General features: G+C 38.0%; 4 protein-coding genes across 4 annotated transcripts; 2 read left to right on the forward strand and 2 right to left on the reverse strand.

Annotated features, from left to right (window-relative positions):
• The first annotated feature begins 204 nt into the window (after positions 1-204).
• LOC131317221 (uncharacterized) lies at positions 205-1,571 on the forward strand. Its single transcript, XM_058346789.1, has 2 exons — positions 205-237; positions 348-1,571. The coding sequence occupies exons 1-2, from the start codon at positions 205-207 to the stop codon at positions 1,569-1,571; spliced, it is 1,257 nt and encodes a 418-aa protein (XP_058202772.1).
• Positions 1,572-3,032: 1,461 nt separating this feature from the next.
• On the forward strand, positions 3,033-8,349 carry LOC131316473 (uncharacterized). Its single transcript, XM_058345853.1, has 3 exons — positions 3,033-3,556; positions 7,377-7,502; positions 7,880-8,349. The coding sequence occupies exons 1-3, from the start codon at positions 3,233-3,235 to the stop codon at positions 7,982-7,984; spliced, it is 555 nt and encodes a 184-aa protein (XP_058201836.1). The 5' UTR covers positions 3,033-3,232; the 3' UTR covers positions 7,985-8,349.
• A 730-nt stretch (positions 8,350-9,079) lies between these two features.
• On the reverse strand, positions 9,080-13,243 carry LOC131315938 (mitochondrial pyruvate carrier 4). The gene is made up of 5 exons (XM_058345185.1): positions 13,047-13,243; positions 11,217-11,315; positions 10,961-11,013; positions 9,992-10,065; positions 9,080-9,358 (listed from the first exon to the last, which is right to left on the reverse strand). Exons 1-5 carry the CDS (start codon positions 13,099-13,101, stop codon positions 9,313-9,315), a joined length of 327 nt encoding a protein of 108 aa, XP_058201168.1. The 5' UTR covers positions 13,102-13,243; the 3' UTR covers positions 9,080-9,312.
• A 4,007-nt stretch (positions 13,244-17,250) lies between these two features.
• LOC131316585 (uncharacterized) lies at positions 17,251-18,255 on the reverse strand. The gene has a single exon (XM_058346004.1). The coding sequence runs from the start codon at positions 18,189-18,191 to the stop codon at positions 17,571-17,573; it is 621 nt and encodes a 206-aa protein (XP_058201987.1). The 5' UTR covers positions 18,192-18,255; the 3' UTR covers positions 17,251-17,570.

Below are 18,255 nucleotides of genomic sequence, written 5' to 3' on the forward strand. Positions count from 1 at the left end.
CGCTTATGTTCGCTTATCTTAGTATTGGAAGCGCTTCATCACGTTATGGAACTCGTTTATCAATTCATCTACACCTTCGTCTTTCGAACAGAAGTGGCAAGCCATGTGCGATGATTTTCGTCAGTTCCCGTATGTCATAACTTACCTGTGGCAAACATGGTTAAGGCCGTATAAAGAGCGATTTGTTTCAGCATGGACAGATACATGTATGCACCTCGAAAGCAATTCAAGTCAAAGGTATAATCGCTTTTTGACTTTACTATTAAAATTTTGTGCATTTCTCTACTACACTAAGGAATACTTTTTGATACTTTCCTATGTAAACACAATACATTATTCTATTACAGGGCAGAGTCTGCACATGTGAGGCTAAAGCTATATTTGGGGATATCATGTCATCGCTACAAACTTCTTTTGATAAAATAGAAAAGATGTTGAAAAATCAGTTCGGGAAAATTAAGAAGTCTTTCGAAAAATCATTGAACATTCCACGCCACAAACAATTACGTGACGACATTTTTGATCAGGTAAGGTGTTGCATTTCATTAGAGGCAATGGAGTTCATACATGATCAGCTAGAAACCGCTTTAGAAGTATCCCCCTGCATTGTTGGCTATTGCAACTGTACGATCAAAATCACACACGGATTGTCATGCATGCATGATCTTGCATATTATCGTTCTATTTCCACTCCAATTCCGCTATGGAGTATCCACGCTCATTGGACTAGGTTGTCTATGCACGCAACCGAGTTTAATGAGGAGGGAACACGACCTGACAGGACATCTCAGATCGTTGAGATATTAGATGAGATAGATCCACCTATGCGAGAGCATATCATAGACAGGATTATCGATATGGCAGATCCATCTCGTAGCACAGTTCGACCTCCATCGTACAACATAGAATATAGAGGTCGACCTACAGGTAGAGATGAGCAAAGTACACGTCGCATACCTTCTTTCTCAGAAGCATCCACTTCAGGATCAAGGACTGCAACATCGCGAGTGAGAGGGAGAGGGAGACGTGGAAGGGGTTCGGGGGTTCGCAACACTCAATTTATAGTTCCACCCATCCCTGATCGCTACATTCAGCGATTACCTCAAGCTTATCAGCGTTATATTTCCCACACTGTTGACGTGCTTGGTGATGGTCATTGTGGATTCAGGGCGATAGCTGCACTAATCGGGTATAGTGAAAATGATTGGAGTCGAGTACGAGAGGCGCTTATTGAAGAGATTCGACAAAATTATTATCTATACAGTGTGATTTATCCAGTACATGATTGGGCAAATCATCTACTAATTTTACTAAATTGGTTCGAGCCTACGGCACCAAAGGATCATTGGATGGAGGCTATGACTTTGGGAGTTGTCATCGCAACAAGGTACAACCTTGTACTGCATACATTTGATGAGGATGTTTACGGTTGTTTTACTCATTTGCCATTGAGGTCCCCTCCAATTCCAGTCGAATACCGTCGGGAAATTGCTATTGCCCGTGTTAACAACAATCACTTCGTGCAAGTTTTCTTAGAACCTCATTATCCTGTACCACCCATCCCAACATGATGGGAGGAGAATGCATCAAATGAAGCTAAAGGATGGGCAGCCAGTTATGGAACATGTTTGCAATTGTGGTACGAAGTAATGGGTATAAGCACGCCGGGAGCAGCATTTGGAGGAGATATTGATTAGAATTTGTGTTTTTATGTATTTTCATGTTTTGACAATATGTACTCAATTATAATAAAATGAAATTTTATTTCAATTTATTATTGTTCATTTCAAGTTATTTTTATTATTCATTGTTAAGACTAATTAATTAACTAATTAAAATAATATAAATTTATTAAGTATAAAGTTAATTTTAATTGAAAATAGAATTTGAGTTAACCAAAAAAAGAAGAAGAAGGGAGGTAAATGGGAAAAGAAACAAATAAAGAAAATAGAAAAGATTATTAAAAAAATAAAATAAAAAGATTCAAAGTGGAAGGAAAGAAAAGGAAATAAAGAGAAAAAAAACGAAGAAAAAAAAATCTAACAGAAAAGAAACAAAAGGAAATAAAGAGGAAAAAAAAAGGAAAAAAAAATCTAAATTGGGGGGGGGGAACCAGCCCTCATATTAAACGTTGGATGAACAGTACACATCTTACTGTTGCTGAAGGGGTTCATTGTTAAAACTAATATTTTATTTAGAAACGAGTGAACAGTGCCACGCTTCTCTTAAAGAGACACTATAGCAAACGTTAAATTGACCCAGCCAATGACGAGGCTGATAAACATGTATTTTTTGGGTAATGGCTCGTTAAAGTAACGTAAAGAACCAAGTAAAGAGCCTAGTACAGATGCTCTTACTCGCATTTTAGATTTTTCGTTATAGATATTTTTATTTTTTGCATAAAACACATAATATAAGATGTAAATTAAACATGTTTTGAGAACATGTAAGATTATCCTATCACCATCCCACTTTGATATCCGAAGATTGTGTGGTACTCTTTTTGTCCCAAAAAGTTGGTTCATCTTTCTTTATTTTTGTTCAATTTGACAAAAATTGAGTTATTTCATTTTCTACCCTTCAAATTAAAAAGCAAAAGTGGAGGGGAAAAAATGAAAGGACTCCAAAATGAATTTGAGTTTAAAAAGTAATCTTTGTTTTCAAAATAAGAGCTCTTTAATTAATTTGGAAATCCATTTATTTTCAAGCAGACCAATTTTTGGGACGGAAGGAACACCTCTAGAGTTGTAAATGAACCAAACTGTTCACGGGCGGTCTGAATCTCAATTCGTCATGGACTTGGCTCCTTAGCAAACGAGTCGAAGTGCCAAGTAACTTCAAACTTGGCTTGTTTACAAAAAGTTTACCTCGTTTAAATGTATCAATCGAACTCAAACAATTCGGTAATGAAGGAGCCAAGCTCAGCTAGTTTCGAACACGCTCGAACATTCAAAACTCGGCTTGTTTGTAGCCCTAAAATTTGTATGCGATTGTGATAAAGTAAAGAAATCCACCCGATTTGGTTACTGTTTATGATTTCAACGGTCCAGATATCCCCAGATCGTCCTCACATACTCCTTGTACTACCTAATTCGTACCTAACAAAGCAACATCAGAAAAAAAGCTAGAGAGAGAGAGAGAGAGAGAAGAGAGAGAAATTGAAATTGAAAACCTCTCCTCCCTTTTTCTCCCTCTACCCCGGATCGTAACCCACCCGAGTCGCCGCCGCGAGATGGAGGGAGTGGGGGCCCGGCTCGGCCGCTCGTCGACCCGGTACGGCCCGACGTCCACCGTATTCAACGGCCCCGTGAGGAAGTGGAAGAAGAAATGGGTGTCGCCGCCGTCGTCCAACAATAACAATAATGCGTCCTCGAATCACCACCACTCTCATCAATCTAGTACTAATAACAATAGTAACGGCTCTTCTCACCTCCTCCTTTACAAGTGGACCCCAATTTCCCAAAGCCAAAACGGCAACAGCAATGGCGACAAGAGCTCCCCCCAACACGCCGCCGCCGTAGAGGAGCCGCCCAGGCGTAAATTCAAGTATATTCCGGTATTTATCTTTCACTAGATGTCTCAATTTCATTGTGGTTTTTTCCATCTTAAATTTATTTCGTCTTCATATATCCAAAATTTATATATGTCCTGTCTATATGTATGCATACATGTGTTAAAGAATGTGGGCGTGTTTTTGGTTTTAGAGGATTGTGTGTATAGGTGTGGTGTTGTTATTGGGGGAAGAATAGCGGTGGTTGGCCGATCTGATGTTTAACAGTGGTTTAGGGTTTTTTCCCCTCTTAAACTGAAAACAGAAAGTCTGCGTACACAACTTTGAAACCGCGACTTCGGACAGAGCGGTGTGCGGAACAATTCGATACATGTGGACCCATGTGCATCCTAACGGTAGCTGTGTCTGGATATGTGTTTTAGAGTTCTGTGCGTAGCGTGTTGGATTTTTATTTTTTTGTGACGAGGATATCTGAAGCATGCTAATCCCTTGATGGGAAGCTTCGTACAGTGCCCTATTTTTATTTTTCTAAGAGTCAGAGTGGGATAATGTTTTTGACAAATTGAGCTGGTAAATGTGACAGTTAAGGGGATGATAATATTTACTTGAAGAACATAGTGGCTTTGGAGTCCTTAAATTGATCATATTGGGTCAATTTTGTAAAATTCTGTTAAGAGTAATGGAAATTTTCTAAACTGCAGAAGATAAGAGCAAAAAAACAAAAACAAAAAGTAAGGTTGCAGTAGTTTTGTCTCCCTGTGAATCTACTGGTGGTGATATCAGGGATTCTGATGGTGCTGATGATTGGAACTTCAATTGGTAAGGAACTTAGGTTTTAGGCTAATTATTTTTCTTGTCACCAAGTTGCAAATTTCAACATTGAGCCACCTGAATTGTCATGGATGTGGGGGTCTAAGGAGGGTTATGCAACTTGTTTGTGTCAAGTTTCTATCACGTCTGAGGTAAGTCTGGAGCAGGACTGCAGAAGCGGACGGATCATATTTGGAGTTTTTCTTACATTTTCACACAAAAATGAGGTTTATTTTGGTCCATGTTGCTACAATTGTTGGTTTGGTGGTGCTTTTGCTGCGTTTTACCTCGTTGATGGTACGCATACTAGTATTCATAGTCCTCAAGTGTAAGTGGTGCTAAAACCATTCATAGCCGTGTCACCACTTCAAATCTGGTGATTCATTGACATGGAACGGCGAGCATCTTGATGTAGTCTAGATCATAATATAAACCAACGCAATAGAGGTATAGCCCATCCATTGCGTAGAAGTATGGAAAATTCCAATGAAGAATGCAAATGGTGGAAGAAATTTTACACCTACTCGAAAAGGATCTCTTGATCTTGTTTCAGTATAAAGCCGATTAGAAACAATTAAACAGCTGATCTAGTTTCTAGACTAATATAAAACTGGTGAAACAACCGATTTTGAGTTCCCTTGGTTCGAAACAACTGATAGTTTGTTTTTACAGCTAAAGTTGTCTTGGATTGTTCATTGTTGCTTCTACATGGGTTGGTGTTGTATATTGCAACCATGTAGGATTTCTATTCTATTGCAAATTGAGAGTGGTGGAAAATGTGGTGCAAGTGATTGATGGGAACAATATTTTGCACCAAACAATTAGAAGCACTTCTTGAGGTCATAAGCTTGTACTCCGTCCGTCCCCATTTGTTGGTCTCAGTTACCACTTTTGATGTCCTAGAAAGATTGTCCTACTTCGAAACCTTTTTTTTTTTTTTTTGAACCGCTAATTCAAAACTAAATGAGCAATATTCAATGAATTTGCTCTTTACCCATCCCTTTTGAAATTAATAGTACTAACAAAGTAACAAAAGGTAATGATTAGAGGATAAAACAGGAAAAAGAAGTGATAAGACATGCAATGATTGTTTTCCCTTATTAATTTGGAGTCCTCAAAAGGAACCAATTGGGACTGAGGGAGTATGTATTTTCCCTTTATTATATTTCTATTCATGCTGAAAACCTTTGCTCTGTGGTTGAGAAACTAGATTATTTGTGATTTTGTAGAGGCTATAGTAGTGGAGTGGGTCATAGGAGCTGATATTTTGAGGAAATTGTAATTAATAGCTGTGAATAGATTGTCTTTGCCGGTATACATGAGTGTGATATGATACTAGTAGATCAATAATTGATAGCGGTACACAAGTTTGAGATAAGTCTTACAGTTATTTAACTGGTTGTACCTGGTGCAGAAGTCTTAAAGTTATTTTAGCATACTACTAGCTTGGGAATGGGGTTGGAGTATAACCTTGTAGACCTTTTTTTGTCCTTTATATTCCATCCACTAGTTGTTCACGAAATTTCTTCTGTAATTAAGTTCCTTCAACCTCCACCCACCCACGCCTCTATTTTTTTTTGTTTTTTTGGCTTCTGACTCACTTTTCAACAATGGTTGGAGTAGTCGTGGCGATCGATAGTGCCTGCGCCATGAAGGAGATCCTTCGAGTAGTTAGAAACAGCTTTCTGAATCTGAATATGATACCTTTGGTGGCTTTTCACTAAGTACTTTCATTGAGATAAAATGTTTGGCATGACCCTTCAAGAAATATTATCTGTTGCTTTTTAATCTTAATGGAGCATGTCAGGCCATCCACAGTGGTATAAGCAAAAATGATAACCAAAAGTTGACACATCAGCTTTTGATTATTCATTTAAGAGGTTGTTAAGCTTAACAATATTGAGGTTCACAATGGTCACTTCTAGTCCATAACCAAAATAAGGGGTCTACTACAATTTCACGCTCTCTCTCTCTCTCGCCCCCTCTGTTTACCTCCATTTACTTCCCTCTATTTAAGTTTTTTTTTTGGCAAAAATATATCGATTCCATACCTTAATTTTGGGGAAAAAATTGGTGACTTCCTTCTATCTAGCCTATTATAAAAAAAAAAATTTGGGGGGGAAAATAGAAACGGGAAAGAAGAGTGAAATACCTTAATCCGATGACTATGGGTTGAATTGTAGATGATCGAGAGATATGAGCTTCACTTTTGGAAAGAAAGAAAGAGAAATAGTTTGTGAGTGAAGTGAAGAAGATATAGAATAGGTGAAGAAGAGAAAAAGAAAATACCAGTTGAAACATGCGTATATACAAATTTTGAAACTAGTTAACTTATGTGGAGTGAGGTTCACAAATTTTGATTATTGAAAAAAATTGCTAGTTTGGGTTATCCAAAACCCAAAATTTGATTATTTTTAAAGATGTTGCTAAGTTTGATTATATCATTGTGAGCCATCTTTTATACCAATATTGTTAACTTTAAAAACAATTGGCTTTTGATTATACCACCGTGGATCGCCTCGTGGTCGTCAACTAGTCAAAGGTCTTTAATTACCCAATCTAGAAGGAAAGCCAAGGTATTAAGGAAAGAGGAGGAGAGGGCACATCTTGCAGGTTTTACTAGGAAAAAGACCAAGGCTTCAGTCACTTTCGGGAAAAATGCCCCCTTATTTAGGATTTTAGTCGTGTATATAAGACATCTTTGTGCATTTTTAATGCTGTTGGGGCCACCAGAAGCAGTATTTAAATGTCTACTTGTCTGAAGCACCAGAAAAAGAAAAGGTTGGGTTGTTGTAACATCATTGTCATTTTTAATGGTGGAAACTTTGTTCATGTTAGGTTAACATGTTGCTTGTGTGTCTAGTCCTCGAAAGTAATCCATTTTCTGTGAAGTTATCAATACCCAGGATAAAACGAATTACGACCTAGTGCCGAGCAGAGATTGTGATTCATATACACTATACTCTCACTGAACTTTAAGATAACACATCTAATGACATGGTTTAGAAGCTGTCGCTACATCATTTGATGATTTTTTGTTATGATTTGGTATCAGATTGCTGTGCTAGAAGAACAAAGAAATGAGGCTGAAGATGAAGCTAAAGCAAGTGATAAACCCGACATTAACAATGGTGTGGACGACAAACCTGACATTAATGATGTGCCTATGGAAGAATCTCAGGTGACTTGTGTTCTCATTGTTGCTTCCTTGCCTGTTGTTCTTCATTTGAGTTCGTAGTGAGAGCCTCCTCGATTCATAGAGTGAAAATCTAATACGTTCACCAACTTTGATAAGAGGACCTCAGGACACTCTTGTAGCTAAATAGAAAATGTTGGTCTGTTTACCTTGGAACAAAAAGTTGAACTTATTCTTGTAGTTGTGTGATGTTTGATACTTTTTTTTTCTCCATTCCCTTTTTTGTTTTTGCCTGAACAAGGACGGATTTTTTCCTCTTCCTTCGTGTTGCATGATTGTTTTCTTTTCTTTTCTTTTTCTACGCTTGAATGCCACAAGGCTAATTAATGTGGTAACTTTGTGATGCATGTTCTTCATTTCAGCCACCGGATGATACTCCATTGGCAAGGCAAGATCTGAATGTAAGCACTTTGGACCTAAGTCTAGGCTTGAAGGCCAGTGATGGTGACGCAGATTCTGATGAATAAGAAGATTAACAGTAAAGACACACTTCAATAGTAGCGCAGGGACATAATGGGATGAGTTTTTTAACATAATTTTGACTCAAAAGAGAACATCATTAGAAGTGGGCTATTGGTCTGTACCTGTAATACAAATGCGGGTTCTTCCTTCTGTTTTCTGTAACGTCTTCTTAGAGAAGGTGAATATTGAAGAGGATTATGTTTGTAAACTTCATTCTTCATTTGATGCTCCCTTTGTTGAGCCGATTGCGATTTGTATCGGATTCTTGTATTGAGAGAGAGAGACATTTATTTAATACTGTACCAATTGGATGGAGCAATGTTGGACTCGGATTTTTCTTGGCTTCTTAATACATTTTTTTCCCCTGTTAGTAGAACATTTTCTGCGGCTATCTAGTTGTGTGCTTACCATATCCAAGTATGCTGGTGTGAACCATGAAATTAATGCTCTCGTCTATAGATGAAAAGTATGTTCCCTTTTGGCATTTTGTTCCCGCATCTTCTTCTTACACCAAACGTCATTGCAAATCACCACCGTAACCGGTGGTATATTCAGGATCAGTGATGCACCCACGCGCTCTCTGTATCCGCGAGTGGGTGCATATTTAATAGGAGTGACAGGTACTTATTCAGAATATGGAGACTGCTAGAGGTACCGACCAAATGGCTACCGATGAGGTACTGACGGTCCTACAGGTCGCATTACGGGTCCCACAAGGATAATCCGATCCGTGAAATCTGAATGAAAAAATAAAAGATTGAATCGAGCACCTACACATATTAAATTGAGTTGATTTTTCAAGAGCTCGCTCGTTTTTTTTTTTAAAATTATTGAACGGTTCGGATCATCCGTGCGGGACCCATAGTGGGCTCCGCAGGGCCATCAGTACTCTATCGGTAACCATTTAGTCGGTACTCTATCATTTCGCTTCAGAATATAGCCCTGATTCAATTAGGGTTCTTTGATGCTGCTATAGACTGCAAGGAAGAATGTTTCACTTGTTTACTTCACATCATGGAAACATGAGGGATCTTTCTTTTTTTTTTGGCTAAGCTTGATACAAGAGGAAGGGAAAAAGAGAAAAACATGTGGGATCGAAGTGAGGCAAAGCGCAGTCTTAGAGACCATAAATACTTTCGAGCCAATCTTTAGGCACAAATAGCATACAAAGAGTAAGTGGAACAATCACAAATTCGAACACAACAATAAAAACCCAATAAGCACAGGGTAAGCACTAAAACATACAACCAAGAACTTGATTTTTGGAGAGGCAACGCCACAAAATGGCCATATAACCAAAACACTATTCGAGTCCTTGAGAGTTTTTTCGTCATCATTCCTTGGCAACAACAGCTTCTCCCTCGGAATAGTAATCATGCCTGAAATTATTGACAAGGGAAATATTGGCACATTGTTGATACTGCCGATCGCCATAACGAAGATGTCGAAAATCTCCACAAGAAATTCAACAAGCTATAAATCCCCAAAACAACCTTTAGTGTTTTGATTGAACTTGGGATTGTACTTACCATGAAGCTGGAAATGGGGTACCCTATTGTTCACTATGGGGGAAAAGAAATGCCCCATACTTACTTTGGTACTATTGGATAGCTTGATGCATTGTTGGCCTGTTGGGCCCATTTTCTGACAACTTAAGCTTTTCTCATTGACTTTATAAGGTTTTGGTTTCAAGTATCTCTATCTGCAATTGTTCCTCACTTGCATTCTGCTCCTTCTCTACCTATGTCTGTTGGATAGCTTTATATACATTGTTCACCCATTTCCAAAACGGTTTAATGCTTTTGGGCCAATTGGTCACTTATCATCACCTTTCAATTTCCTTTGGTTTTATCTTTAAACTGAAAGTGCAGTTTTGATTGTCTAGCAAGATTAAAACTAGCCATTAATCAGGAAAGCAAATGTCCCTTTACTACCAAGTTAGTTGAATGGGTGTCTAATCATTACCAAAATTCAACAACTGACAAAGTCACACGAATTTCAAGCCAACTTACTGAATTTTCCTTGAAAGTTGGTAGATGCCTGTTGCAGCCATTGCAACGTTTACACTGAAAAGATTCCAATTTTTCTGCAGCCAAAATGATATAAACTCGAAGAATTAGCATTATCCACAAACTTATATGAAGGCAGAAAGATCAAATGCGGTTATATTTATCCACTTTTCTTGGCCATCCGCCATGATCTAAACAGCCGACGGTTTTACAAGTAGAAGATCTTCATCTTCTTCATTTTTAAATATGGAGAACAAAAGTCAGAAGAAAGTGTTAAATGCACTCAATTCTCACGTGTAAGTATTCACGATTATCTAGGATATTTTTGTCCATAACTTCTAAACCAAAGATGGATAAAATAGAAGAACCAAAGGAGGGGTTTCAGAAAGCTATTTAGAGAGGGAGGGCAGCAAAATTGGCAAATTAACCAGTTTTAGGTAAGTCCTGGACATTTCAAGTTTTAGCAAATAAGAAGGCAAATTAGATAAGGATAAGCTGATTTTAGATTTTAGATTTGTCGACAAAATTATTTTGTGCTTGAATAGAGGAAACCATTTGAGCAATGCAATGGCTATACAGTAGTCTTTAAGAAGATAATAGAGATAACAAATCATAGTTCTCCCACTAAATCAGAAATTGTGTTTCCTTAAGTTGAAAGACCACGAAAAACATGATCACCATAAACAGAGTAATTCAGGCCATGTTTTAAGAATGAAAAACTGGAGGGATTTTCTTCTGTAAAGAAAAACAAATGATAGAGTAGCCATATAAACAAATTCCACATCTTCATTGTTTCCTATCTTTTCCTTTACTTTTCTCTTTGCCTCCATAAATCTCTCCTTTCACCTCAATCCTTGATCCAAGCAAAGCATAAATATCTAAACAGCAAGGATGGAACTACAAGACTCATAGATATCATATCAAAAAAATCTCAACTCTAGTGCTTGAGCACTTGTTAATGACCAAACTTACCGGATTGATCACCATGCTGTATCGTGACCAGATGAGTCCAGTAGCCGTGACGGCTGTACAACATATCACAAAGAGTAGAAAAACAAAGTAAACTTTATTTCTAAAGGAGGAAGAAAGACGCCCGAACTGGTAAAATATTTATGAAACACAAATGCCCTTATATGTATATATGCAACTGGAATATAAGTGTTGGCCTTGTGTGCTTGAATCAAAGGTTAAAAATTTGAATTTGAAATAATCACCAAACATTTCGTACCAACTTGCTGAGGATAAGAAACTTTTTCTGGTGGTTTGGAGGAGTCGGCAAGGTTGGCAATGCTGATGCCCCACTTAAAAGTCGGTGCCCAAAAGTGAACTGCAACAGCACAACGGTTATAAGTGCATAGTGAATAACTGCCAACACAGAATATAGATATTGAGTATCGAGCATTGACAGTGACAGTGACACCAAGAGAACACAGTAAAGAAACAGAAGAAAAGCAGCAGAAGCAACAACAACAATAGAACCCATGTAGTCCCCAATCATTGGGGGTATGAGTGGGGAGGATTGGAGACAGACCTAACCTTTGGCAATATGCACAAAGTGGCTGCTCTCAATTGACCTCAATTCGAAGAAAAGCACGACAGTTTAAGCTGTTGCCCAGTTGACCTCAATTCAAAGCAAGGCACTTACGAAAGCCATGTACAAAAGACTTTCCAGGGTATTCTGAAATAGATGAATGGCATTTAACTACGTTTGAGGCCCCTGTCTATTTCTATACAAAACATCTTATCTCACGCAGTCAATTAATGCAGTACAGCATGGGTGTTTATTGCAGCTTAAGTAACGTAAAAGCTGATTATCCAAATTCCAAAAGCAAAAGCCTAGAAGCATCTGCTAAACAGCTTGATATACATTGATGGGCCAATTTTCTAACAACTTAAGCTTTTGAGACTACTGATAACTTAACATGGTTTTGGTATCAGAGCCTAAGTTGCAAGAGGTCTTGGGCTCAAATCTCTTTGTTTGAATTTGTTCCCTGTTTGCATTTTGCTTCCCCCTTTTGTATTCTCCTTCGTTTGATCTATGAAAATTGAATTTCCACGTGCTAGACAAGGTTGCACATGAGGGAGGGTGTTGGATAGCTTGATATACATTGTTAGGCCCATTTCTAATAGCTTAATCTTTTGGGACTACTGGTAACTTAACAGCATCAAAATTTAGATTTCCAAAACTACGTCTTTTCGGCTTTTCCAGTTGTTTTTTGCCGCGTTAGCAAAATGTAGAAGTCGGGCCAAACGGGTTTGCACACTTTCCGAGACAAGCCACAACAAACACCCCAGAACCACTAACTAACTCGAGAAACCATCACCTAACCATTTGGGTCAACTACAAAAACCCATCACCTAACTTTACTTCTATCACATATAGATAAATCTTTTGCACTATTCTCATCGATCCAATTACCCTTCTATTCATCCTATACACAATTTGTCTAACTAATACTCCCTCTACCTTCAATGTCCCCCTATGTTTTGAAGCAGTTGATTCTAGCCATGAATCCCCAATTCTCCAATAACAACCATGTCTAGACCACTCCACTAAAAAAATACCCCTGAATGCAATCTGCACCGCTGCTTGGAAAATGACGGAAAACAAAAACAAAAGAGGGGGAAAAAACTCTTTTTCTTATAACTCAAGCGCCCAGGCCAGCTTTCGCGCGGCTCAACTATTCCTCAAGAACCAATTCCACCGTCTACTTGCAAGGTCCAATTAAAGTCAGAGCAAAGGTATGGATGGACCGGCTCCAAAGGAGTTAATAGCACCTTCGAACATGAGACCTTGGAGGAAGGAAAAAAAAAACACACTCTTTGATTGGGTTAGAATGGACAATCATTCACAAACCCTCAATTCAATCGCTAAGAATATCAAGAACTGATTAGGGTCCACGAGCATATGCAAATAAATCAAGTACATGAGATCCAATTGCGTAAACCCTTTCTTATTTTTTTACGCTTTTAACACGTATGAGAAAATATTATCGAAGGAATCAACAATTGCAGAAATGATTTTCACGGGTGCAATGATTGGGGCGAAAAAACTCACTGGTTTTAGGGCCTGCTGGGTGATTCCACAGGGCTTGAAGCTTCGATGTGGCCATGAAATCCCTCAGATCTCTCTCTCTCTCTCTCTCTCTCTCTCGTTGGACTTTGAAGAGTCGAACTGTCGAAGACGTTTACACGTGTTCGATTTGGTCTTTTGTAGGAGTTTATTCTGTTTTGGTTGCTGGAGACGAGTTAGGTGAAGGACTCCAATATTGCACGCACATAAAAATACGAAAAAATATTTATAAATTTTAAAATAATATTTTATGAAATTTTGTAAAAAATAAGTTCCAACAGATATTAATAGATAGTTTTTTGAATTTATAGGGACGAAATTGTAAAACTAAACAGTTTCGTCTTTATGAATTTCGAAAAACATATCTACTGCTATTCGTTGGAATTAATTTTTTACAGAATTTCATAAAATATTATTTTAAAATTTATGAATATTTTTTTGTATTTTTTTAAACAGATGGTCACCGCTTGTGTGGTGTAACTTTCTGGCAGTGAAATAACCAATCCTAACGCCACGTCAGATATCTTTGAAAGTAGAAATCCACTTGTCCAGTCATCTGGATGGATACACAGTGAAAATATCAATTACTTAACCACAAACACTTTAAATACACTCACATTTTTATAGATCCCAAGAACACTGGAGATGCATTGTACGTGGATTCCAATATGAATGTGAATAGATTTGTTATTTGTATAAGTATTTGTGATTATAGAATAATTGGCGAAAATATTGGTGATGAATCTGATGATTGCGTGTAGAGGTTGGTCAAGAGTGCAGTTGATATTTAAAATCAAATCACTGCAAATGCAGTGTCAAAATTTGGAAGAAAAAAATAATTTTTTGGTACCAAATTTGGGACGCGGGGGCTCTGCTGCCCAGGGGTGGGCAGCAGCCCCTGCCCACACTCACACACGGCACCGTTTCGTTAAAGAAAAAAAAAAACTCTTCCGCTTGCAATCCTAAGGAGCAGAAACGTGATTATGAAAGCCTTAGAGTTAAAATTTAATTATGTCTCTTTAGAATAATATGATCAGAATAATAAGATCTTCACGTCAATTCAAACGGATTGAAAATTAGAGTACTTAATTTTTTAATCATATTTTTTAATATATAAACGGTCTAAAAAATTAAGTGTGCCACTTTTTAATTCGTTTGAACAAGTACGAATATCTTATTATTCTAATCATATTATTTTAAAGAGATATAATTAACTTTTGTCTATAGGACTCTCATAATCAAGTTTCTGCTCTTTATTTAGGATCCTGTAGATCAGAAACTTGATTATGAGAGTTCTATAGACAAAAGTTAATTATATCTCTTTAAAATAATATGATTAGAATAATAAGATATTCGTACTTGTTCGAACGAATTAAAAAGTGGCACACTTAATTTTTTAGACCGTTTATATATTAAAAAATATAATTAAAAAATTAAGTGCTCTAATTTTCAATCCGTTTGAATTGACGTGAAGATCTTATTATTCTGATCATATTATTCTAAAGAGACATAATTAAATTTTAACTCTAAGGCTTTCATAATCACGTTTCTGCTCCTTAGGATTGCAAGCGGAAGAGTTTTTTTTTTTCTTTAACGAAACGAGTGTGTGTGAGTGTGGGCAGCGGCTGCTGCCCACCCCTGAGCAGCAGAGCCCCCGCGTCCCAAATTTGGCATACATGCGCGTTTGCGAGGAATTTTATTTTTCTTTTTTGCAAATTTTCAAATTATAGTTTTTCAAAATCAGTGTGGAGTCTTTGCCAAAAATCATCGATAACGATTACTCAGATTCTACAGATTCTGAAAAGCTAAAAAATGGATGAAATTCTCAATTTTAAAGCTGAGTTTGGATAGCTTTTGAGATTCTACCATGCGAATTCAAAAAAAGTAATGAAATTCTCATAATTTTGCAACGGTAACAAACAGATTTATCACCTTCTATAGTTCTACTAAAATTCGGAATCTAAAATCTAGATCAGAATGTGAAACTAAAATATAAAATTTGTATTCATATATAGCTCTCGCAAACATGCCATACATCTCGTCTATTCATTTTTTGGCTTTTTCAAGAAGCTACCCTATGCATTATGGGTGTCCCTTTAGAATACACTTGCCTTGTTCTGAGGCCGGATTGGATTATGATTCTTTTTTCTGAGTTTTCTCCTCTCAAAAATTTCTTAAAACTGAAAACCAAATAAGATGATACTTTTTTAAAAAGTAATGAAGAGTCAGAATCCATCCATTGTTGAGTGCTAACAAGCATGTTTCGACCAAATCCTCAGTTAATGTCTGATTTTGCATAATGTTTTATACATCTGGGTTTACAATTAATAATATAAAATGATTAGCTTTTATTGTTAAATGAGTCTGTGATACGTCCTTTTTTTATCGATGATCTAAGGTACACAAACTACTAGCTTACATCCACCTTGACTACTTCTTGTAGATCAATTTCGAACGTTGACACCGTTAAAATAGGGTAAAGGTTTGAATGGATTGACCACGCGTGAGTTCATGGTACTTATGAAATGGAATTTTTTAATCTCATGGTACTTATGAAATGGAATTTTTTAATCTCAACAGAGTCAAGTGACCCCACTTTAGTCTTCTTTCTAGTCCGCTCTTGTGACCAATAATTGGAAAACCCAAAATGCCAACAGGAGTTCAAAAAAAAAAAAAAAAATCCCTTAACATTCAACACACCAATTCAAAGAGTATGGGCAAGTATGTCTTTTTATTCTGGACCCAAAATGAGGAGACAAATCTCCTCTAGGGTTCATTGTGATTTTCCAGTAATATCATCATAGTTTGGGGGTCATTTTGTAAAGCTCGAAGCTTTCTCATGCAGGGAGTAGACTGTAGAAGACGACAAGAGCATAAAAACGACACGGTACAATCTCCCACAGCACCCATACGGCGCCGTTTTATGATGTTTAAAGAAGTAACCGAAAAGGAACAAACAAACTAATGCCCACCGTCTGTAATTGAAACAGAAGCTTTTAGCATTAAGTATTAATGAGATGATTTAAACACTTTTAGCATAGCTAGAGCTGATTTTTTAAGTTCTTTATAATGACAAAAAATATTCTTGATTTGGCAAACATGCACCCTTGAAAAATATCTATTTCAACATTTTGAAATTGAGAATAAGTTATTCAAAAAACGCTCAATCTCGACCGTCCAAAAGTGTTTTACACGATCCGAATTAAAAACATTCTATTGCCGCTAATAGATTATCTTAGTGGCAATAGATTGTTTTTAATTCGGATCGTGTAAAACACTTTTGGGGACGGCCGAGATTGAGCTCCGTAATAACTTATTCACGATTTCTCTGTGAATAAGTTAATCTCTTGATCTGAAAATTATTTACAAGGTGATCAATATTAATTGGTTAATACAAATTAACTCATATGATGATACATCTCTTCTGATTTTCGAATATATCCCAATACAATACACACACAGTCACACTTATGTATTCAGTCCAAAAAATTGGTAACATGCGTTTAGAGGAGGTCATATCTCCTTTTCATGTCCCATATATCTTTAATAATATGTGTCCATAGATGCAAAATAAATACACAAACAAAAAGAACAAGAAACTATGTATATACTGTCAGAGCATCTCCATCAGCCTCGCTCTCCTATCTGCATTGGGACAAAATGTCAAGCCGAAGCGTCCAAATCTAGTTTTAGTACGTAGTCCGCCATTTCCCCTATCGTTACAGTAACTCGCCACGCCCAACGAGTCACTGTAGCACTCAGCACAGCTCCATTCCCCCTCTCTCTCTCACCTCCGATAACCAGAGCAACGAATCTGGTAGCTTTGACCTCCGATAACCAGAGTTCACCGCGGGCAACGAATCTGGTGGCTATGACCTCCAATAACAAGAGTTACCAGGGGCGACGAATCTTACAAGTGGCTATGACCTCCGATAACCAGAGTTCACCGGGGCGACGAATCTGGTGCCTTTGGAGAGAGAGAGAGAGTTTCACCGAAAATGAAACTTTGGTTATTGGAGATCGAGGGTACGTAAGATCCGACGACGGTGAAGCTCCGGTGAAACTATGTTAAAGAGGGATTAGGAAAAGTTTATAGTACTAGAGTTTTGGGCCTGATTGGGGGAATGAATCAATAAACGTTACCGTGAAGTTAAACTGATTAACTCTAGTTAGCATTCAAATCTACCCATTTTATCTTATGAGAGGATCATACCATATATACAAGCGCAAAAAAGGAAAGAAAATTAAGAGATTAATACACAAAAGAAAAAAGGCATTTCTAGAGAAGTAGACAAAACCTTCCTCCTCCATATTTTCCCTTTTATAATTTGGTCATTCATGTTCGTTTGGAGATAGATTTCTGATCTCAGCTACATATTTTTCATTCGACCTCGTAAAAAAGAGCGTACCCAGTTCACGAAGCTCCGCACATGTAAAGTCTGAAGAAGGATTGATGTACACGAAAACGTCATTTCGAATTCATGATCTATGTGTATGTTCTCAAATTCATCAACTCCAAACAGTGCTCCAAAATCTCTCCCCAACAAAGCTCACAAACTTCCTCACTGACCCCTTCTCAGCCTCTTCCTCTCCCTCAGCACAATCTTCTCCCCCACAGACACTAATAATATTCTCTTCCACCGATTCCGACTCGCCCAACTCATCCTTATAGTTCAAACCCGCCACAGAGTCAGTCCCTTTCAAAGACTCACCCAACCTCTTCGAACCCCTCTTCCTTCTCTCTCTCCTACTCTTCTCTCTCTTGCTCTGGCCCCCCAGCTGCTCCTCTTCGAAAGCATCGATGATCTCGTGGATCGTCTGGCGACTCGGGGACGAGTCCCACCTGACCCAGTAACTCGTGTAACACCTGAAACAGTTGCAGGTGAAGGAAGGCGGGTGGTCCCCACTGCTAGTGGAAGTGGTGAGTAGTTTCTTGTGGGTGTTAGTTTTCTGGTGGCCGGAGAAGCTGCCTGTGGAGGAGCAGGAAATGAGGTAGGCCAAGACTTCTCTGTCTTCCAGCGAGAGCGCCGCCGTGAGAGTTAAGATGGTGGCTGGTAGGAAGGCGAGGTGGTCGGAGATGAGCGGTGGGGAGGGGTGGACTGTGCCTTTTCGGCGGCAGAGATTCTTCATGCTTGGTTAGAGAGAGAGAAAGAGAGAGGGGTTTGGAGCTTGAAGGGTTGCTTAGGTTTTATGC

This window comes from Rhododendron vialii, chromosome 2a (genome assembly GCF_030253575.1).
Source record: "Rhododendron vialii isolate Sample 1 chromosome 2a, ASM3025357v1".
Classification (NCBI taxonomy): Eukaryota; Viridiplantae; Streptophyta; class Magnoliopsida; order Ericales; family Ericaceae; genus Rhododendron; species Rhododendron vialii.